General features: G+C 34.7%; 1 protein-coding gene across 1 annotated transcript in view; it reads left to right on the forward strand.

Moving 5' to 3' along the window:
- Positions 1 to 59: 59 nt before the first annotated feature.
- Positions 60 to 24747, forward strand: part of LOC127154901 (uncharacterized) — a 59755-nt gene continuing 35067 nt past the window's right edge. The window contains exons 1-9 of the mRNA XM_051096782.1: positions 60 to 193; positions 731 to 853; positions 1256 to 1327; positions 1415 to 1588; positions 2805 to 2968; positions 6463 to 6723; positions 6860 to 7430; positions 9125 to 9287; positions 21930 to 22041. Of these exons, the coding sequence (XP_050952739.1) occupies positions 161 to 193; positions 731 to 853; positions 1256 to 1327; positions 1415 to 1588; positions 2805 to 2968; positions 6463 to 6723; positions 6860 to 7430; positions 9125 to 9287; positions 21930 to 22041 (1673 nt within the window). The 5' untranslated portion in view covers positions 60 to 160. The remainder of the gene's footprint in view (positions 194 to 730; positions 854 to 1255; positions 1328 to 1414; positions 1589 to 2804; positions 2969 to 6462; positions 6724 to 6859; positions 7431 to 9124; positions 9288 to 21929; positions 22042 to 24747) is intronic.

Raw genomic sequence — 24747 nt, forward strand, 5'->3', positions numbered from 1 at the left:
ACCTATAAAAGCAGAGGTAGTTCTCTCTCAGATAAGCACACATCCCTTTTCGGATGTCTGCAAACCTCAGTCTAAGTCGGTTTACTATTTGACACTTGATTAGAACACTTGTTGGGTGATCTAACATATGTTTTGATCTCCTGAAGTCCAATGAAGAAACATGGATTACAGAAAGACAGTGCATGTTCCTCAGGTAAGGGCTTTTTCCTTTTTTTTCCCCCTAAATAATAGCTTTATTATGTAAGTGTTTAGTGGAAAAAGTCTGTTTAAGTATAACTATGTTGACATAGAACAGATAATCATTAAACTATTTATTCAAATAAATCCCAAATGGGTATCTAATCTCAAAAACACATTTTACATTGCTGTAAATAAATGCAATGTTGTGCATTTGTTACAAGTAAGTTGTGTTCCCGCTTTCTTTAATGGATTAGTGCATTTGAAATCCCATATTGATTGACAGCTGATGACATTAAATAAATAAATAAATAAAAATAAAAAAAAACATGGTCTGTTGTTATAAAAAATATAAAAAGAGCAAACACGTCATGTAAACTGGAGTCAACTAATCAATCTGTGATGAACTACAGCATGAAAAAAGTAAACTTCCTCATTTCAACAGTTTGTTGTAAGCGAGTTCATTGTTGCCAAACAATGTTGCATAGAGACTGCATGTGCTTGTCTTAAGAGAAATCACAATTCTTGACTTAAACTCTCATTGCTTCTACAGCTTAGCAACGAAATGCAGCTGAATGTCATGAACTGGGTGAAATCAGGCAAAATGAGTATTGACGAAGCTCTAATTCGGGCTAACAATGGCGTGTTAAACAAGCAGAGGAACTTTGAGCTGGAGGTGCAGTATGAGATATGTTTAAAACTCCTGACCTTTCTGTTAAATGAAGATTTAAAGATCTAAAGATTTTAAAAATGTCTTTCTATTGAGTTTTATCTTAAAAAATCTGAATATAGGTCAGCAAAATGGGTGTATAAGTTATCCAGAGCAGCTGGACTAAATTAGTGGCATATTTTTCTTAACAACTTTGAAGTGGCTGGTTTGTTTTGGCACTGTTCTTTTTAAGGAAATGATTTGTTGTTTAACCAGTCTTCATGACAAGCCCTAATATTATGAGTGGCTCTCTATGGTGATTGCAATCAGCCCTAGTTGGGTTTTGTAAAGCAACCTTTTGTGATGAGGAAGTATTATTGGCTATTTCTCGAATTCTTTGTTTAACATTATCATTGATATCTCTTGCAGGAAAAACAGTCACAGTACAACTTCAGTGTCCGTAAGTTCAACCGCTACATATGGCAGAAACGGGTGCTGCAGGTGTGTATCTACACGCTGAACTGCTCAAACACATCTGTGATCTCTAGAAACCACATATAACGTTGTGTACACTTTTTTTAACTTCAGATTGATTTCAGCACAAGCCTTTTGTGCAGCATCGAGAAAGGCATTGTGAAACGGCAGCTCTGTTTTTCTGATGTGAAAAACTGCCATGATGGTCCAGGGACCAGGTTCTCCATTTCGTTTAGAGATCGGTCTGACTATGAGCTGGAAGCTGCGTCCTTGGAGGACAAACAGCAGGTGAGAACATGACACGCGACGTGGATTGAATTTTAATTCTGTACCAGATCATTAAAGGAATAGTTCACCCAAAAATGCAAATGTACTCACCCTCAGGCCATCCAAGATGAGTTTGTATATTCACTGGATTTGGAGAAATGTTGCGTTACATCAGTTGTCCACCAATGGATCCTCTGCAGTGAATGGGTGCCATCAGAATGCGAGTCCAAACAGCTGATAAAAATATCACAATAAACCAAAAGTAATCCACACCACTCCAGTCCATCAATTAACTTGTGAAGTGGAAATCCTTTAATCCGTTTTTTTTTTTTTTTTTTACTTCAAACTGTTGCTTTCAGAAAAAGTCTTCTATCTATAATATTCCTTTCTCCAAAGTCGTCTTGTTTGAATCAGGAGAGAAATATGCACAGATCAAGATCAAGAAAGCAATATAATAGACTATCAACACCTATTTTGTCTAAAAGCAATGGTGTAAATTTAAATGGCCCTGATTTTTTTTTGTTTGTTTCATATGAACACACAGCTTTTAAGTTCACAATATAGACTGGAGTGGTGTGGATTACTTGTGAAGTTTTTATCAGCTGTTTGAACTCTCATTCTGACGGCACCCATTCACTGCAGAGGATCCATTGGTGAGCAAGTGATATAATTCTACATCCAAATCTGATGAAGAAACAAATTCATCCACATCCTGGATGGCCTGGGGGTCAGTACATTTTCAGCAAAAATATTTATTTAAATGCATAACAAATAGGGCTGCACGATAAATCGCTTGCGATTGTGAGGCACGCTTAATCAGTAAAGCCGGTACTTTGATTAGTAGTAAAGCTCCATCACGTGCGTTCAGCTGGAGCGGCAATTAATACACAGAGCCGTAAATCACTGACAAGCTACGCAAAATCGCACTCATAATCGCAGATGAATCGCATTCGATTATGAGCGCGATTTTGCGTAGCTTGTCAGTGATTTACGGCTCTGTGTATTAATTGCCGCTCCAGCTGAATGCACGTGATGGAGCTTTACTACTAATCAAAGAACCGGCTTCATTGACTAAGCGCGCCTCACAGTCACATGCGATTTATCGTGCAGCCCTAATAACAAATTTGCTGTCCTTTCTAAGTCATTATTATTATTATGCATTTGCATGCTCGTTCAATGTTAATGCATAATTATTAATTTAATCAAACTGTGTTTCTGATGGTTATTTCACCTTCAGATCATGGAGCTGGTAAATCAGGTCATCTACAGTAACATATACAGTCCTCTTGAGAATGGGTCTGTGGAAAGGGAAACTTTACAACTGCCTCCAACTCCAAACAACCTCAAAGAGGGTCACCTTTTACTCCAGAGAGGAGGACTGGCGTCATTCAAATGGAAAAAGTATGAACATTTATTTATTTTTTTATGTTTTGTCTGCATCTTGCAGACCAGCGCTTAGCACTTGTTTTACTAGTTTGACTAGAACATAAGTGACAAACATCTTATCAGTGTCAAATCAGCTTTAGGCCATCTTTGTGAACATCTTAGTGTTTACTCACAAAGAAAGGCATCCCGCTGACTCATACTATACTGATAATCCTAAACATGAGTATTAAATTATAGTATGCTACTTTTCTAAATAATATTAGATTTTTACAAAGTGCAATCCTTTGAGAAATTCTTAATAAGCTCAGATATGATCTTCAGACCATCTTTTTTTTTTCTTAAGAAAAAATGACAGTCTTCACAGTTATCTGGTTGGCTGAATGGCTGAAGACTCAAGAAAATAACTTCAAAGGCCATCTTTTGCACTGCCTGCAGATTACTGTAATCATCATAATAAGCTATTTTCATCATAACCTGCTTGACAGGTGTTCAGCACTTGGCCTCGCATTTTGTAATGCGTTTTATATTTTGAATAGTTTATTTACAGCCAAAAATAAAAACAACAACAACAAAAAAATCCCTATTTGACTTTTGTAGAGTTGTTACTGAATTTTGTATAATGCATAATTAAAGGAGAAGTCCACTTCCAGAACAAAACTTTACAGACAATGTACTCACCCCCTTTTCATCCAAGATGTTCATGTCTTTCTTTCTTCAGTCGTAAAGAAATTATGTTTTTTGAGGAAAACATTTCAGGATATTTCTCCATATAATGGACTGCTATGGTGCCCCGAGTTTGAACTTCCAAAATGCAGTTTAAATGCGGCTTCAAACGATCCCAAATGTGGTTGTAAATGATCCCAGCCTAGGAAGAAGGGTCTTATCTAGCGAAATGATCGGTTATTTTCATAAAAGTAATACAATTTATATACTTTTAATGTCAAACACTCGTCTTGTCTCACTTTGCCTAAACTCTGCTTTTTTTCTGGTTTATGAAAATTAGGGTATGTCGAAAAACTCCCATCTCATGTTCTCCCTCAACTTAAAAATCGTCCTATATTGCTGTTTTATCTTTTTTGTTAAGGGTGTTTGATCTTCTTTGCATGTTCACTTTGCAAAGACTGGGTCAGTACTTCTGCAACAATGTAGGATGATTTTGAAATGATTTTTGAAGTTGAGGAAGAAAATACGATTGGAGTTTTTTGACATACCCTAACTGTCTTGAGCCAGAATACACAGAATTCAGGCAGAGCAAGACAAGATGAGCGTTTGAGAATAAAAAGTTTTACAACCACATTTTGGATCGTTTGAAGCTGCATTTAAACTACATTTTGGAAGTTCAAACTCGGGGGGCACCATATCAGTGCATTATATCGGGAAAAATCCTGAAACGTTTCCCTCAAAAAAACATATTTCTTTACAACTGAAGAAAGAAAGACATGAACATCTTGGATGACAAGGGGGTAAGTACATTATCTCTAAATTTTTGCTCAGGAAGTGGACTTCTCCTTTAATTAATGACCAATCATTGTTTACATTATTGATCATTGGTGTGTCACTTCAGAAAACATGCACATTCCTAGTATAGTAATATGTATTAAATTAATCTGAATAATCTGAATTAATCTGAAAAAATCTTTGAGGATTTAAGACAAATTTGAGGCTATTTTAATTGTAAGAAGTTATTGTCATTGTTTATTTATTTATTTTTGACATTCCTAAGTATTTATGGGAGTACAAAATAACAACATAACAAATAACATCTAAACATTACAGGGATGTGTTTTCTGAAGTAAAAAAAAGTTCAGAAGAAATATCAGTAATCCGTAAGGAAGAATTTTATTCTTCATTTTTTTTTCGTGAATCCAGCCCCAGAATATCAACAACAACCTTGCGACTACACAAAATACCCTCTAGCAATAATCTTGAACACCCTAGCGACCTCATAGTGATGTGCTAAAACGCCTTAGGGCCAGCAATCTGGCAAACACACAGTACAACTTAGCAGTGTCACAGCAGGTTTTGTGCTGCAAGCACCACGATATTTCATTTTCTTTTTTGCAGAATTGTTTTGTTCGTAGTTAATATATATATATAGTTAATATAAATATATATATATATATATATATATATATATATATATATATATATATATATATATATATATATATATATATATATATATATATATATATACAGGGGTTGGACAGTGAAACTGAAACACCTGGGTTTAGACCACAATTAGTATGGTGTTTGGCCTCCTTTTGCAGCCAATACAGCATTATTTCATCTTGGGAATGACAAATACAAGTCCTGCACAGTAGCCAGAAGGATTTTGAGCCATTCCTTTTGCAGAACAGTGGCCAGGTCACTATGTGATGTTGGTGTATGAAAACATTTCCTGACTCACTCCTCCAAAACACCCCAAAGTGGCTCAATAATATTCAGATCTGGTGACTGTGCAGGCCATGGGAGATGTTTAACTTTACTTTCATGTTCATCAAATCACTCTTGTCACCAGTCTTGCTGTGTGTATTGGTGCATTATAATCCTAATACACGGCACCACCTTCAGGGTACAATGTTTGAGCTATTGGGTGCACATAGTCAACCTTCACACTCTGCTCTTATTGGTGGAATGTGCGATCAGTAAAGACTGGCCACCAGGCTGCATAAATATAGCCATGAAACCTCCAACACTATATTGGCCAGTGTTTCAGTTTTCAGTTTCAGGTTCTATGAATTTAGTTTGGACATTTGGATTTGTGGTTAAGGTTTTGAGAAAATGAGTGATGGTTTCAAATAATGTCTTTTAGCATTTCAGAAAACTTATTAATATATATATATATTTTTTTATTTTATATATGTATATATGTTTGATTCTTAATACTGTGTTGTTACCTGAATGATCCACAGCTGTGTTTTTTTGTTGTTGTTGTTTAGTGATAGTTGTTCACAAGTTTCTTGTTTGTCCTAAACAGTTAAACTGCCCGCTGTTCTTTAGAAAAATACTTCAGGTGACACAAATTCTTTGGCATGTCTGTGTATTTGAACCCTTTCCAAAAATGACTGTGTGATTTTGAGATCCATCTTTTCACACTGAGGACAACTGAGGCACTCATATGCAACTATTACAGAAGGTTCAAACGCTCACTGATGCTCCAGAAGGAAAAACAATGCATTAAGAGCTGGGGAAACTTTTGAATAGAATGAAGATGTGTAGTCTACATTTTTCTTTTATCTTTCTTATGTATATATATATATTTTTTTTTTCTTTAATACTGCCCTTCAGAATCTACAAAAGATGTTTACATGTTTCCCAGAAGACAAAATAAGTTAAATTTACCCTGATCATCAAATTCCAAAAGTTTTCACCCCCCGACTCTGAATGCATTGTGTTTCCTTCTGGAGCATCAGTGAGCTTTTGAACCGAATGTAATAATTGAGTCCTCAAGGTCCACATTGACCTTAACTGTATGTGTTTCTTTATTGTGTGTTCTGCACTTGCAGATATGAGGCTCATCTTCAGACTGGTCAGCTGACCTTGTTCCCAGTGGCTCAGCAGTCTGCCAGCGGTGATACAGGCGTTTCTGCTTCCTCCAACGAGTTTGCCTGGAATTTCTCAGACATTTACGCCAGTGTGGATGATGTCAAGTCTGTAAGGGGTGATGGGGCAGCTCTTGTCATCCATCTCTCAGATGGTAATGTCAGGGTGGACACCCCCTGCAACACCGACACCTTCACAATGTACAACGACAAGAATGACTTTGTGTGAGTCGAGTGTGCTTTCAGTGACTGATCTTGACCTTGGTAAATACTAGTCAAGACTAAATTATTGTGAGACCGAAAGTTTCTCAAAAACATTCTTTTTTTTTTTTTTTTTTTTTTTTTGTTCTTTCTTTGTCAGGTTCCGAATACCAAAAAGCGACCACATGACCCAAGAGGCCATAACAAATGAGCGAGATGCCTGGGTGAAGGCAATCAAACAGCTATGCATGGACTGGAAACAAAAATCACAACTTGAACACTTCTATGAAGCCCCTGAAAAAGAGCACACTGACGTTACAGAGTCAGAAACTAAGACGCAGAACAACCATGGGCCGATCACACCTCCACCGGTGCCACCTTCAGTGAGGCCACGCTTGGCCAGAGCATCCCAGAATGTTCCTTCACCTTTTCCAACAGCACCAGAGACAGAAACAGTTTTTTTGGAAGCATCCGAAGAAGAACCGAAGCCAATCCCTACAGCACAGAGCAGACCGGTGCGCAAGCCAGACCGAACACCCTTAGCAGCGCCCGTGACCTCACCAGCGGCCACATCACCGGCTCCGTTTGTTTTGCCCCCGCCGTTGCCTGTGCCGTCAGCAGTGCCAGGTCCTGTCCCGCCTGCCCCTTTGCCCCCTCCGATGCCCATGAAATCCAAGCCGCTTTCAGAGAGGACAAAAGCTTTTCACTGGGACCTGGTGGCTCAGGATAAGGTATCAGCTCATGTGTTCTGTTTTAAATGTGGAAGGGCTCCAGATGTGGCAGATTTTTGGTCAGACATGTGTCATTGAGATAATATTATAGTTATTATGAATATTTTAAATTAATTTTATATTTTCTGTTTTCATTTTAATTTTAGTTCAGTTTTTGGTATTTATTGTATTTTTTTTATTTTTATTTGTATTATCTTTATTTTTTAAATGTATAAATATTTTTATTACATTTTTGTTTTACACAATGTTGTTTTAGTGTATTAGAGATGCTTTTAAAGTTTTTAGGAATATTTTGAATTACTAATATATATATATATATATATATATATATATACACAGTCTTAAATATATAAAAACTTAATTTTTAATTGGCAATATACATTGCAAAAAAAAAAATCATTTGGGCAACTTTAAAGGTGATTTTCTCAATATTTAAATTTTTTTTGCACCCTCAGGTTCCAGATTGTTGTATCTCGGCCAAATATTGTCCTATTATTTATTTAGCTTATATATATATATATATATATATATATATTTTTATAAGCTATATATATATATAGATTTTTATGAATATTTAATTTATTTGTTTATGTTTTCAGTTTTCATTGTAATTTTAACATTCTAGTATATTATTATTTTTTAAACGTATTATTATATTTTGTAGGTAACCTTTTAGTATTCGTTATGTTTTTTATTATTATTATTGTTTTTAAATATGTCTATATTTTTTTTTTATTATTTTTTGCTTTCAGGCAGTGTTTTTTTTTATTAGTGTATTTGAGATGCCTTTATAGTTTTTCTAAATATTTCTAAATTAGTTTTTATTTTTGTATTTTCAGTTTTCATTGTGATTTTAAGGTTGTAGAAAATTTTTGTTTGTTTTTATTTATTTTTTTAAACATAATTGTATATTTATTTATTTTTTTTTAAAATTTGCTTATGTATTTATATGTAGTTTTAGTTAATATATAGATATTTTTATCTAGTAAATGAAATAAAAATGAGAAATGTTGCTTTAGCAACTAGCTGAAATTGTTTTTTTTTTAGATATTTTATTTCAGTCAAATAGCAAAAAATAGTAGGAGTAGTGTTATTGAAATGCCATTTTAGTATAAATGCATTTGTACAATAACAAAATTAGTAAATTGATTGTTAATTTATTATTTAAGATTATGAATTATGAGCATATTATATTTGAAGAAGTCTCTTATGCAAACCAAGGCTGCATTTATTTAATCAAAAATACAGTAAAACAGTAATATTGTGAAATATTACAATGGAAACTAGCTTAAATAAAAAAGAAGGTATGTTTTATTTTATTTCAAATAATGACATTTTTAAATGGTTTTAGTTATAACTGTAATAAACTTGTTTTACACAAAAATTGGATTTAAAATGCAAACTATCATTTTCGTTCTTGGTGAAAGAAAGCCCCGACTGAGGCTCATTTTTGTTAAATGTTTGTCTGATGATGTTGTTTTCTTATAAATTCACTAAAAAGAGTAATTCAGCATTGCATAATGCAATCACAGCACGGCTGTTTCATCAGTGAAATAGTTCTTGCCATAGATCTGTTTCCTAATATGTAATCATTTTTACGCCTGCTGATGATCACTTGCATGCAAGGTGATGTCTTGATATGAAACAATATCATAAGAAATAATGAAGGTATTGACTGTTCCCTGCCTTTGCAGATCGAGAAGTCGATGTGGTCTCGCAAGAACCCCAGGAAGACTGAAATTGACACCACGCGCTTGTACGAGCTGTTTGGAGTGAAAGAGACGAGCCGCCTCGGCAGATCAGAGTCCATCAGTACTATGGAAATCATGTTGAATTCAAAGATCGCTCACAATTTCAGTAAGTATTTGCACATTTTTAAAGATCTTGTTTTTTTTAGCAACTCTGATGTTTTGACCTTTTAGGTCATTAGGCAACATCTTTAAATGAAAACTATCTTTTCACCAATAAAATATGGAAAATCACAACCAGGATGTTCTTCAAAAAATCTTTGAGGCTTGAGGATGAGTAAATGTTGTCAGATTTTCCATTTTTAGGTAAACTATTCCTTTAAAGCAAGAGGATCATGGCCTTATGTTGTTGCTTGAGGAAAAATGTCAGGCCATGGCTCGTTATAAATGGTGTATTTGTTGTAGAAGTTGTGGAATCAGTCATGGTGGCTGGGTTATTGATCTCTGTGGAAGGATTAGAGCAGCAACAGAGAGGACCATTAAAAACCTCTCGTGGATTGGCTTTGAATAAGAATAGATCTGACAAAACAATTTGCACATAGTTTAGTCCTGAATAGATTTTAAAGTTTGACAAAACACTGTGAATTAAAAAGCAAGCTTTTTAGCAGACAGCCACACCGATTAACTCTGTTTCTTTTATGTTTATTCAAGGTGTTTGCTAAAGGAAACCTCTTTACTTTACTTTTTCATAACCCACTTTGTGCTTCAGACATGAATAATAGCTTAAATAATGTGTCTTATTGAGGCGAGGTGTGCTATTACCTTTCTAAACAGTAGGATTTTTACCTGGAAGATGATAAAACATGCAAAGATTATAATTCTAGTTACATTTATTGAGGTCGTTTCAGGTTTTCATGTACTATACAGCATACTAATATAGTATACATGCTTTCCCTGTTGAAAAAAAAAACAGCATTTGCTGGTTAGGTATTTCATGTTTTGAAGCATGGCTGCTGGTTTGAGCTGATTTAAACTAGCTCAAGACCAGCTAAGGACCAGCTTAAACCAGCTCAAACCAGCAGTCATGATTCAAAACATTCCTGACCAGCCTATGCTGTTTTTTTCAACAGGATTGTGAGCCCAAAGATCTGAGATCATATTGAAAATCTGACTCAAAAGCTTTTTTAAAGGGATGCTTCAACCAAAAAAGGAACCCTCTACTTGTCTCAAACCTGTATGAGTTTTTCTTACGTTAAACACAAAAGAAGATATTTTAAAGAGTGTTGGTAATTAAAAAGTTGACGGTAGCCATTGACTTGTAGTATATATTTTTTCCATACTATGGAAGTCAATGGGTACCGTCAACTGTTTGGTTACCAACATTCTTCAAAATCTATTCTTTTGTGCTCAACAGAAAAAAAGAAACTTCCTTAGTACCCACTGACTTCCATAGTATGGAAAAAAAATACTACACAATTTAATGGCTACCGTCAACTTTTTAGTTACCAACATTCTTCAAAATATCTTCTTTTGTGTTTAACGTAAGAAAAAACTCATACAGGTTTGAAACAAGTAGAGGGCTTCTTTTCTGGGTGAACCATCCCTTTAAAAAAGCTTTTGAGTTTGGAACAACTTCATTTTTGGGTGAACTATCCCTTTAAACCTAGAAATAAACCTTAGCTTTAGCATTCTGACAAAAATAAAATAAATATTATGATGAAAAATTAAGATTTCTGTAGCGTGCACTTCTTTGTACAGATCAGTGTTGTTATTGTTTACTAAACTATTAAACATTGTTTTCAGTGATTAAAATAAAGCTGAAATGTAAAGAAAACTCTAAATATTGCATTAAAAAAATTAAAACTTAAAATTTAAAAAAAAATTAAAATACATTTTAAAAATAGGCTACAATAAAAATAAATTAATATTTAGAAATATTTAAAAACAAAAAACGTAGAAATTGACTAAAGCACATCAGAGAATTACTACAACTTTACTAAGACAACAAAATTGCTAAAAAATGTAGATATAATTAATAACAAAAGCTCAAAATATGAATAAATACTATAATAAATACATAAAAATACTAAAATAACACTTGAACAAATGATTACAATTCTGAGTTTTACTTTCATTGTTATGCTGATTATATAATTTGTAATGGAAAAATTTATTCATTTGCAGGCTTTTTGACCATACTTCATAGGGTGTTTAGCTTTCTTTGAAAATGAAATTAATCATGTACATAAAACAGGGTTCGTACAAAGTGCTTAAAGTGCTACAAGTACTTGAATTTGACTTTTTGAAATATAAGGCCTGGAAAACCCTTGAAAATAGCAATATTCCTGAAGATGTACTTGAAAAGTGCTTGAATTATTGAAAGACAATATATCTATGAAATAAGTGTTTCATTTAGTCAATAAGCACATATCTTTTCATGCAAAATTCACGCAGTTCAAAAAACATCTACCTTTTTTGCTGATTTCCACTAATGTCAGAAAACAATCGAGCTAAGCTAGTAGTAGTATTGACAGTGTTGTGTCACATGGCTGAAGATGCGAAAAGAGGAACAGATGAACCAAATCAATTGAGTCATTTACGGAAGAACCGCTCTGATTGAGTCAAACTCGTGACTTTGATCATTCATTTCAAGCGATTCACTAGCAAAAACCAAATCAAGAGCCATTCATTTTCTAATTTCGACATAGTTTGTAATGATTTTAAAAAGCACATAGTGATGGGTGAAACAAAGCTTTTCGAAACTCCGAATCTGTGAAATAATTGCATCGCAAAATGATTCACTATTTCGAAGCGCTCCAATCAGATTGTGTATCGCGAATCATTTGTTTCTCATCGAGACTTCAAATCGCATATTGCGAATCATTTGATTTAGACTGGAACTTCACGTATCGTGAATCATTTTGGTTCAGGTCGGGACTTCGAAGCGTGTATTGCGAATCATTTGATTTTGATCAGAATGGGTTTGCGAATCATTTAGCAAATTGAATGATTTGAATAATATGATTTGAATTAGATCAGGACTTCGGAGCGTGAATCACAGATCATTTGATTCAGGTCGGGACTTCAGTGTGGGTTTGCAAATCATTTATTTCAGATTAGGATTTTGGAGCGATTTCGCCAATCTTTTTCCAGATTATTTTTTTCTTAAACTGTAGAAAACATCAAACCAATGCAGTACACATACAACATACAACATACAAATCCCTCAAAGAGGTCATCGGATGCAAACTTCACTTTTACATGTTGTTTGAACATTAATGGGTGTTGGCAGTGTATGTACACATCAACCCTATAATGATAAAAATCCATGCAGTGGTTTTTAATTAATCTGTAAAAATAATATCCCCTTTTTCAAATCGAGCCATTCTCAGATGCCTGTCGGTGTGGCGTCACACAGACAGAGGCCGCTCCCATGATAGTTGATTGACATGAGCGTCTTACCTCAGATAAGCTGTAACAGTCCGACCTCCATTGTTTCGATGCCGGGGCAGGGATGTAAGTTAGACAAGAATATCTCCGATTGAGCGATTTAGGTGTTGTGTTGCTGGATGTAATAATGAACATAGTGGTCGTCATTTACTCCCGACATCTGAGCCGTTGAAGATGCAGTGGATTACGTTTGTTTGTGAAGGAAATGCGCCTTCCCACAAATCATTCGTGATTCAGCTTCACTTACAGCAGAAGTGAGTATAAGGTTTTTTTATGAATCTGTGCACTCACCTTTCCTAATAACGTGCTAGTTAGCAAGTTTCATGGCTAAATGCGCTAAAGTAAACAATCTCTCAGAGCAGTTAAGAGAAGAGAGGGGCGGTGCGAGCAGAGCTCATTTGCATTTAAAGGAACAATCCCTCAGAATGGGATGATTTTTGCAGAGCTCATTTTGACAAGGTTAAAAGGGTGTTGTTTTACACAACCATTGAGAAATTTTAACCAAAGTATATTATAGACTTTTCATTAAGACCCTAAAGAATCATATCAACTTGTGGAAAATGGGCATCTGATGACCCCTTTAAGAAAATTAACAGTGGTTTTACAATAGTAAAAGTGTATTTATTTTTGCCATTTTTTATTAGTATATTTTTATGTTTTTCTCCTTTTTTAAAAATTTGAAATGAAAGACATTGTTTGGTAACTGAGATCTCTGATTAAAATCCTTGAAAATCAAAAAAGAGGGGCTTGAAAAGTCCTTGAAAGTCCTGTATGAACCCTGATTTTAAAAAATGCTCAGGAACAATTGACAGAAAAGATCTCAACCTAATAAAACCTCAATGTTGACATTCAAACATAGAGAACACAGCAATGAAAGCTACAGCTAGGTGGCAGTGTTGCATCAAACTAACAGATCGACTACTTGGAAATTGCAGCATTAAAAAAAAAAAAAAAAAGTTACTGCAATATTCCTGCGCCCTCCAAGTGATACTAAAGCATGGAATATGTTGATTCATCACACTGGGTTTCAAGTGTTTTGTTGAAAATAACTCTTTGTGATGCTTGTTTCCCAGAAGCAAAGCTCTGTAATGGATAAGAAGCATGTTGATGTTCTCTTAAGTGTGTCAGAGGCAGCACAAAGCATGTGTTATTTTGGAGCACCGTGTTTATTTCTAAATGTTCCTTTGCTGGTGGAGTCTTGAATAGCTTTGGAAGCTTTGTAATGCTTTTTGCATGCCATTCCATGCCTTAAAAACATTAAAGATAAAACTGATTTGCAAATGGAAGTAGGTCCTTGTGATCTCAGCTGTTAATATTTAAAGCATCCCTGGAAAATTTTTGAGGTCACGATTTTGTGCTTGATTGTTGGATTCTAATAGACAGCCACTGTTTTATGTCTCTTTGAAGTGCATTTAAGACTAAATTGAGAGTTCAAAAGGGTTACCGTTACCTCGGACATGCTAACTTCTGCAGCAAAACTAGACATTTCCACAAATTTTTCATTCTGTTTTCACCTGAGCTCTTCACAAAGAGGCAAATCAAGGCCTTGTCTGCTCGGGAAGAAAAGAGATTGGATTTCAAAAGCGGGTGAAAACCTGTAAATCTGAACGACGACAACAACAACAGCGGCAGCAAGCAAACGGCTGTGAGTTTCTCACGCAGGTGCCTCAATTAGGGGGAGCGGTATGAAAAATGCATGGCACCCTTACTAGCCTGTGTGTCAGCTATCTCTTCCCTTCCAAGTGTCCTCTTCCTTTTTCCCTGTCTCTGACAAGTTGCGGCGGCAGGCAATCAGGGCCCGGAGCAGCCCCCAGGCAATTTATCTCTCAGCCAGTCTAACGCGAAGGGGCAAAGGGCTACGAGGCTCGGCAAAATGATAATGCCTCCTCAGATGAATATTGCATGTTGATCACTAATAACTCAGCCAGAAAACTCCCCTGACTGCATGGAAAAAGAAAGTGACTCGCGGGGTGATTGAGCTCGTAGGGGCTCTAGCATGATGTGAGGGAAACGCCTGCATGATTTACCCCATCGCGATATAATTTCTTACCACAGATGCATTGTTTATGTATCTTTAAGGCTGAAGCATTACACAGCAAACCGGCGGTTAGAAATGCAATGCCTTAGACGGGTTCATTACCACATAGCTTTATTCCACAGAGACACAGACATTGTAGCTGTAGCTTAAAGTTGCTCTGCACACGGATGGCTATGCGGTGGAAATACAGATGGGGGAATTAAAGGATTGTGCATTTCACTTGTGTCCGGGTCTTATCATGAATCAGCTTTCCGTCTATAAGTAGTAGTTTCGGCTAAACTTTTCCACCCCCTCATGTGGATAAATAAACAAAACAATTACAACTCACAGCACAGTGTGAGGTTTATTTGAATATAGAGTATGTGATATTATTATCCCTGTTACAAAACATGGTGAGTGGCCCACACAAGCACTATTTTAAAACATTGTGCACACAATACTTTTCAAAAGTTTTTTTTTCTGAAAGTCAATTGTGCTCACCAAGGCTACATTTATGTATGCAGAAATACAGAAATATAATTAAGTATTACAAAAAGTAATTTATTCCTGTGATTCAAAGCTGAATTTACTCCGTCTTCAGTGTCACATGATCCTTCAGAAATCATTCTAATATGCTGGTTTGCTGCTCAAAAACATTTATTACTATTATCAATGTTAAAAACAGTTTAGCTACTTGATATTTTTGAGAAACCAATGATATATTTTCATTTTCAGGATTCTCTGATTAAAACTTCGGTAACACTTTACAATAAGTGTCATTTGTTAACATTAGTTAATGTATTAAAGGAGAAGTCCACTTCCAAAACAAAGTTTCACATATAATGTACTCACCCCCTTGTCATCCAAGATGTTCATGTATTTCTTTCTTCAGTTGTAAAGAAATTATGTTTTTTGAGGAAAACATTTCTGCTTTGCCATATAATGGACTGATATGCTGCTATTGAACTTCCAAAATGCAGTTTAAATGTGGCTTCAAACAATCCCAAATGCGGTTGTGAACAATCCCAGCCGAGGAAGAAGAAACTCTGTGTATTCTGACTCAAGACAGTTAGGGTATGGCAAAAACTCCAATTGTATTTTCTCCCTCAACTTCAAAAATCATTTCAAAATCATCCTACATCGCTGCAGAAGTTCCGATCCAGTCTTTGCAAAGTGAACATGCAAAAAAGATCAAACACCCTTAACAAAAAAGGTAAAACAGCAATATAGGGTGATTTGGAAATTGAGGGAGATGGGAGTTTTTCGACGTACACTAACTGTCATGAACCGGAACAAAAACAATCCAGGCAGAGTAAGACAAGACAAGCGTTTGGCATTAAAAAGTATATAAATTGTATTATTTTGATGAAAATAACCAATCGTTTCACTAGATAAGACCCTTCTTTCTTGGCTGGGATCTTTTACAACCGTATTTGGGATCGTTTGAAGCCGCATTTTTGAAGCCCTTTTGGAAATGCAAAAAGGGTAAAACTGACCCTTATGACTGGTTTTGTGGTCCACGGTCACATATAATGAGTAATGTAACTATTTCAGTTACTTTGTTAAAGTAATGCAACTGATTACATTTGATTACTTTCTAACTAATGTTTTCAACTGTTAGTCAGTTAATCAACTCTCAGACAGGTTGTAGTGTAAAGCGTTCAGCCGAAATGTGGATTGGGCATCGCTATTATATATATATATATATTCAGATGTAACCCCTTTTGTAATTGTTAAAGGGATAGTTCACCCAAAAATGACAATTCTATCATTAATTACTCACCGTCATGTCATCCAAATCTGTAAGATTTTGCTCATCTTCAGAACACAAATTAAGATATTTTTGATGAAAACCGAGAGCTTTCTGACCCTGCATAGACAGCAATGCAACAGACATGTTCAAGGCTCAAAAAGGTAGTAAGGACATTGTTAAAATTTTGAAGGAAGAGAAAATGAGATGGGAGTTTTTCAACATACCCTAACTGTATTGACATATACATATACCTGAAATATTTTCCTCAAGAAACATAATTTCTTTACGACTGAAGAAAGAAAGACATGAACATCTTGGATGGCAAGGGGGTGAGTAAATTATCTGTAAATTTTTGTTCTGGAAGTGAATTTCTTTAATTAAATTTTAATTAAAATTAACTTTAATGACAGAATTTTAATTTTGGGGTGAACTAACCCTTTAACATTTTCATAAGTAAGTTAACTGCACATTTATTTCTCAGTAACTGTAACGGATAACAGTTACTTTTTTTGTAACTAAATTACAGAACGGCATTACATGTAACTAGTTACTCCCCAACACTGGCAATAGGCATAATGCATTCAATAGTAAATCTGTTATCCAATATTTGTGTGTGGAATATATTTTATGCTTATTTGGGCTTGTTACTCACTAATCCTTGGCTTCATAATGAATTGTATTGGAATGAACTGCTATTATAACAATTGCTAATGTTCCATCTGCTGCCTTAGAAGACAACTGCCTATTTAGTTTTGGAACAGATCCATTATGACTACTTATTTGGAGTCTTGATATAATTTAGCAAATGTATGTCCTAATAATATGACAAACTTAAAGACTAATCTGCTGTGAGACACTTTTGAGCACTCTGTTGAGGTTTTTAACACGACCTTACAGTCATCATTAGTAGCAGCACTTTTATCCAGAGGACAGTTTTATTGCTTAGAGGTTGCTCTTTCATGTCTCTGGAGACATAAGATGAGATCTCTGATTTTTAATTGCAGAATTTGGTGTCTTGAAAAATCTGAGCACAGTGTGAGATTTCTTTTTAACTCTAGAGCTGACACATGTGAAATAGATTACTGATTCTTCCTTTGCTCTTAGTGGATGTACTAGGATATCATGTTTTTAATGCCACAGATATGGTTTTGTATATACAAAAGTTTGAGACCTTGTTTAGTCAAACAGGAAATAATCATAAAGTTTTAGGATTTTGGAAAATTTTATTTACTTAAAGGAGAAGTCCACTTCCAGAACAACAATTCACAAATTATTTACTCACCCCCTTGTCATCCAAGATGTTCATGTCTTTCTGTCTTCAGTCGTAAAGAAATTATGGTTTTTGAGGAAAGCATTATAGGATTATTCTTCATATAATGGACTTTATTGGTGCCCCGATTTTGAACTTCCAAAATGTAGTTTAAATGCAGCTTCAAAGGGCTCTAAATGATCCCAGCCGAGGATGAATGGTCTTATCTAGCGAAATGACCTATCATTTTTTTCGGGAAAAAAACATTGTTTATACTTTTTAAGCACAAAAGCTCGTGTAGCACAGGTTCTGGGATGCACCTTCACGACGTTACGTACTATTGAATCACGCCGAAAGGTCACGTGGAATGTAGGCGGAACTACAGACCCAGTGTTTACAAAGCGAACGCGCAAAGACTAAGAAAGTGCAAGTTAGTCAAACGCTGTTTGCAAACAAAAAGGTACAACGATGTCAGAAAATACGATTTTTTTTACCATACATTTAACACCTTTTTTAGCCGCAGTACACAGACAATGAACTTAGACGTTATTCGTAGTAGTGATGGGAAGTTCAGATCATTTTACCGTCTCGGACCTTAGAGTCTCGTTCAGCAAAATGAACGAATCTTTTTTGCGAGTCATTTTGTTCATTTTAGCAAAATATAATTAAAATGTTACGTGTTACTTCCCTAACATGTCTACTGCTTACACAACATTGCTTACACAACATTGATCACACTACAAACAAGACAAAACTATAATGCTATAAGAAACAGAATTAATTAATTGTTTACCTGGGTCTTTAGTCTATGATTAGCTCACCTCACCTCTTATCTGACAAGTTTTCGGGTTTGAGTCGTTCCTTCATCACGTGACAGCCCCATAAGATGAACAAACAACTCAAAAACCCAAAGACTCAAAACATTTGAACTAATTCCAGTACAGAACCTAACAGAATGTTGCGCTTAAGCGACTGAACGAATTACTCCCTGAGACGACTTGTTTTTCCCGAGTCACATTAAAGATTCGTTCAATAAAGAATGACCCATCACTACTTAGTAGCATTGTGAGCACGCATCCCAGAGTCTGTGCTACATAAGCTTTTGTGCTTAAAAAGTATACAAATTTTTATTTTTTGAAAAAAAAAAAAAAATGACCGATCGTTTCGCTAGATAAGAACCTTCTTCCTCGTCTGGGATCATTTAGAGCCCTTTGAAGCTGCATTTAAACTACATTTTGGAAGTTTAAAATCGGAGCACCAATCAAGTCCATTATATGAAGAAAAATCCTGAAATGTTTTCCTCAAAAACCATAATTTCTTTATGACTGAAGACAGAAAGACATGAACATCTTGGATGACAAGGGGGTGAGTAAATAATTTGTGAATTGTTGTTCTGGAAGTGGACTTCTCCTTTAATAAGAGTTATTTCAGATTCTGTAGACTGCATTTCTACGTCACTACTCAAATTAGCAATTTTGCATGTGAACTTTGTACGAAGGGTCAGATTTTCATGCTTCCATTGAAGCACAAGATGCTTTTTGAATCATCTCAAATTTTCCCAGATAATGATGAGTGTTGCTGTTATTAAAGCTGAAGTACCAAATATTAAATCACTCTGCAATTTATGTAAATTTTTCATTTAACCCCTTCACTCCTTTTACTGATGAAGAACATTTTCACTAATGATTTTGGACTTTTGGACTCACTACATGTGTGTGTGTATGTGTATATATATATATATATATATATATATATTTAAAAATCATTCAATCTTTTTTATGTATGTAGAGCTATAGCAAATGCCTTTTAAAGTGAACAGCTCCCTTTGAGTCCAGTCCTTCATTCTTCATAAATAAAGCAGAAAGTTTCTGAAATCAAGCGTTGAATCACGGTCCTTCATTTCAGTGTGGTTTTTTGCTCCCGCTGCATATACCACCCGCAAAGAAAATAAATTGCTAATTGAAAACCTATGATTAGAGCTGCAATTACAGCTTGAAAACTTTTTATTTGGGTTGAGCTGTTCAGCTGGTGGTGAGCTACTGGAATCAGGAGCGAGGAACCGTAGTCTGAAGCCCATGTTGGCTCCTACAGCTCTGAGCAGTTTTTAGTGCAATCACACACTTAGGAAATAAAGAGAACAGCATATAATTTAACAAAAGTGGCACATAAAAGAACAAGGATGAAATTATATGTTAGTGCTTTTGTATAGAATTTAAAGCTTCTTGAAGAAGCACTAAATAAAATGCCTTGTTTTTTGATAATAGTCCAATCAGAATGTTATTCTTACGCATTTATTATTTTTGCGCCGTAGCATTTATTTTTTTTAAAAGAGAATAAATAATTAGCTTTGAAATTATCATACTAAAGCAAACTTAAAATATCATATTTATTTTTTTATTAAGAGGACAGCATTATAATGAAGATTTTTAAAATGTATTCAAAAGTCTCTTCTGCTTACCAAGGCTGCATTTGTTTGATCATAAATACAGTAAAATTGTGAAATATTATTACAGTTTAAAATAACTGTTTTCTCTTTATATGATTTAAAAATGCAATTTATTTTTGTGATGCAAAGCTGAATTGTCCCTTCAGTCTTAAAGGTATAGTTCACCCAAAAATGAAAATTCTGTCATTATTTACTCATCCTCAAGTTGTTCCAAACCTGTATGAGTTTCTTTCTTCTGCTGAATGGATATTTTGAAGATATTTTGAAGAGTGTCGGTAACCAAACTGTTGACGGTAGCCATTGGCTTCCAGAGTATTTTTTTCCATACTATGAAAGTGAATGGCTTTTTTTTGTTAATATAATTTAAAATTGCAATTTATTTTTGTGATGCATAGCTGAGTTTTCCCTTCAGTCTTAAAGGGATACTTCACCCAAAAATTAAATTCTGTCATTATTTTCTTTCTTCTGCTGAACGCAAAGGAAAATATTTTGAAGAGTGTTGGTAACCAAACTGTTGGCGGTAGCCATTGGCTTTCATAGTATTTTTTTTCAATCTATAAAAGTCAGTGGCTACCATCAACTGTTTTCACTGTATTTTTTAATCTTTTTTTAAGTATTAATTGTCTATGTTAATATAATTTAAAATTGCAATTTATTTTTGTGATGCAAAGCTGAATTTTTCCTTCAGTCTTAAAGGGATAGTTCACCCAAAAATGAAAATTCTGTCATTATTTACTCATCCTCAAGTTGTTCCAAACCTGTATGAGTTTCTTTCTTTTGCTGAATGCAAAAGAAGATATTTTAAAGCATGTTTGTAATCAAACTGTTGATGGTAGCCATTGGCTTCCATAGTATTATGGAAGTCAATGGCTACCGTCAACTGTTTTCACTGTATTTTGTAATCTAAATAATTTTGACAGATCTAAAACATTTTTAAATTATTAAATATTTTTACAATTTAAAATAACTGTTTTCTATTTTAATATAATTCAAAAATGCTATTTATTTTTGTGAGGCAAAGCTGAATTTTCCCTTCAGTCTTAAAGGGATAGTTCACCCAAAAATGAAAATTCTGTCACTCATCCTCAAGTTGTTCCAAGCCTGTATGAGTTTCCTTCTTCTGCTGAACGCAAAAGAAGATATTCTGAAGAGTGTTGGTAACCAAACTGTTGACGGTAGCCATTGGCTTCCATAGAATTTTTTTCCCATACTGTCATAAATTAATACTATGATAAGTCAGTGACTACCATCAACAGTTTTCACTGTATTTTTTAATCAGAATAATTTTGACAGATCTAAAACATTTTTTTTCTAAATTTTTTGTGTTGTGTTTGCAAGGCTGTTGATATTTATGAATGTTGCATGGCCTTTCATGTTCATAAGAACGTGTGAAATCTTAAGATGTGGATTTTAGCCTGACTCATTGCTGAGATGAAATAATGTCAGCCATGAAAGGTCCTTCCTTTCATAGTAGAGTGAATACTAATTTTTTCCATGTTCCGCAAACAGGAAAAATAGGCTTAACATTGTAATTGTATCCTTGAACCTGGTGCCACTCAATCAAAGTGTGAATATGTTGCCGTAACGAGCGTTATCCCAGCCGACACGGCTCCCATTATTCATGCCTTTTTTATGTTTGCAACTTCAGCACAGCCAGGTTTATTAGGTAAAATGAAATTCCCATCAATTCAGGTTTTGTACAGTGCAAATCAGCATGCATCTGGCCCTCCTTGGTTCGTGTAGAGAGAGGTAATTAAGCACACAACCCTTTTGTCTTCAAAATGCGCTTGGAGTTTTTCATCGCAGGTGGGAAGAGCTGCTGTCAGGAGAGGTTGTTTCAAGTGTTGTACAAGAATGAATGTGTGTGTGTAACTTTATTATCTGTTGTCCCCACAGATATTTTCCTTAAAAGTTTCCCCGTGCATCCAAAAGAGCTCAAGGACAAATTGGTGATTATAAATGAAGAGGATGGGGGTCTCTCCGACGAGCATATTGCCTCTCTCAGGAGGTAAGAGTTACATGGAGACAAAGCAGCCTGCCAAATGCCACACCTGACACAATAGTTCATCTCTTCACAAGTGGTGGCGTATGTGTATTTTAAGTAGGGCTGTTGATTGATTAATCGTTGCTCTGTGAACACATGCAGGTGTCGTGTTTTGCTGCTTTTTTCAGTATGTCTTGGCATGAGCGCCACATTTTTAAGACAGTTTATCAATTTAAGTCAAGTTTAAAAATGTGCACTGAATATGTATGAATTTCATGCTGATCCAAGGTAGTTTATGCTGGTCTAGTGAGTTTTTAACTATGGTTAGTTGTGTTTGTTAACTTGTTTTCTTTCATTTAGCACAGGTTTTGTATTTCTTTTTGGAACTGGTTGATCGTAAGTCTCACTGATCTGAGCTAACCTCATTTTTGGAGTGAAAAAGCATTTCTTTTGGATAATTTTGGCTGAAATGGTGACTAAAAGCAGAGTTCGTACAAGGCGCTTAAAGTGCTTAAAGTACTTGAATTTGCCTTTTTGGCAAACCCTTGAAAATAGCAACATTCCTGAAGGGGTGCCTGAGAAGTGCTTGAAATAAGTGTTTAATTTTGTCAATTAGCACATATCTTTTCACACAAAATTCACACAATTCAAAAAACATCATACCTTTTTGCTTATTTCAGTTAATGTCAGAAAACAATCAAGCTAAGCAAGTAGTACTGACAGTGTCGTGTAAACATGGCTGAAGATGCGAAAAGAGGAACAGATGAACCAATCAATTGAGTGAGTCATTTATGCTGGAACCTCTCCGATTTATTCAAACTCGTGACTTCGATCATTCATTTTAAGTGATTCACTAGCAAAACCAGATCAAATTAAAAGAGCCATTCATTTTTGAATTTCAACATAAAGCACGTAGTGATGGGTGAAACGGTGCTCTTCAAAACTCCAAATCAGTTAAACCATTGCTCCACTAAATGATTCACTGTTTTGAAGCGCTGCAATTGGATCGCATATCGCGAATCATTTGTTTCAGATTGGGACTTTAAATCGCTTATTGCGAATCATTTTATTTAGATAGGAAAAGGTTCGTGAATCATTTCGCGATTTGAATGATTCAAATCAAATGATTCGCGATACGCAAAGTCCCGATCTAAATCAAATGATTCGCGATTCGCGCTCCGAGTTCTGATCTAAAATGATTGGTTCGTGAATCATTATTTAGATTGGAACTTCAGAGCTTGGATTGCGAATCATTTGGTTTAGATCGAAACTTTGTAGCGCGGATCATTTGAATTCGATCAGAACGGGTTTGTGAATCATTTCGCGAATTTAATGATTCAAATCAAATGATTCACAATTTGAAGTCCCGATTTAAATCAAATGATTCACGATACGCAAAGTTCCGATCTGAGTCAAATGATTCATGATTCGAGTCCTGTTATGAAATGATGGTTCGCAAATCATTATTCAGATCAGAACTTCAGAGCGACGATCGCGAATCATTTAATTTAGATCGGGACTTTATTTTTTTTTTTTACTGAGCCCTGTCACTGTGAAGCAACAAATATATTTCATCATAGAATTATATGCAGTGTTCCTAGGACACACATACGTTTGGTTAGCATGGTCTGTAGCAGACTTTTCTTCCTCTCAGGGCAACGGTTAGGTTTTTTGCTCTCTAAAGAAAACGGTGTTTCCTTACCGAATTAATTTACATTTAAAAAAAAAAATTGGTGAGTCAATGATTCCCTGATCCATTCAGAGAAACATCCATTCATTCTTACTTTGTTCCTGAATGAATCATTCGTTTTGAAAGAATCGATTGAATAAATGACTCAGTAATTTGCTTATTAAGACAGTGGCTTGCCGCCACCTACTGTTATGGCTAATTTTAGTTTCATATTTAAAAGTATCATTCTGTTTTTTTTTTCTATTATTTTATATTTCAATATTCCAGTTTTTATATTTAAAATATTATTCTCATAACATTATTAATTCAGTTTGTAGTTGCAATGTAAAGTCATGTACAATTTCTATAATTAAAAAAAAAAAATTGTATAAACTCTTCATGTTTAATTAGGGCTATATATATTTTTTTTATTAAAAAAAATAAATAAATAAAAAATAAAGACACTTGTACAACAATAAAAGCCAATGTAACTTAAAGGAGAAGTCCACTTCCAAAACAAATATTCAGATATAATGTACTTACCCCCTTGTCATTTAAGATGTTTATGTCTTTCTTTCTTCAGTTGTAAAGAAATTATGTTTTTTGAGGAAATCATTTCAGGATTTTTCTCCATATAATGGACTGATATGGTGCCCTAATTTTGAACTTCCAAAATACAGTTTAAATGCGGCTTCAAACGATCCCAAAAGCAGTTGTAAACAATTCCAGCCAAGGAAGAAGGGTCTTATCTAGCGAAACGATCGGTTATTTTCATTAAAAAAATATACAATTTAAATACTTTTTAAAAGCAAAGTGTGTATTTTTATTATCATTTAAATTTACGCTTTTTACTATTTAAATATTTAAAAATCATTTTCTGTCTAGTCTGATTCTAAAAAAGCGCATAAAATTGATCAAATAAATTTATGTTAAATATATGTTAAAATAAATGCTTTTCTTTTTCTCCATATAATGGACTGATATGGTGCCCCGATTTTGAACTTTCAAAATGCAGTTTAAATGCGGCTTCAAAAGATCCCAAATGTGGTTGTAAACAATCC

Source organism: Labeo rohita, chromosome 23 (assembly GCF_022985175.1).
Source record: "Labeo rohita strain BAU-BD-2019 chromosome 23, IGBB_LRoh.1.0, whole genome shotgun sequence".
In the NCBI taxonomy this organism is placed as follows: domain Eukaryota; kingdom Metazoa; phylum Chordata; class Actinopteri; order Cypriniformes; family Cyprinidae; genus Labeo; species Labeo rohita.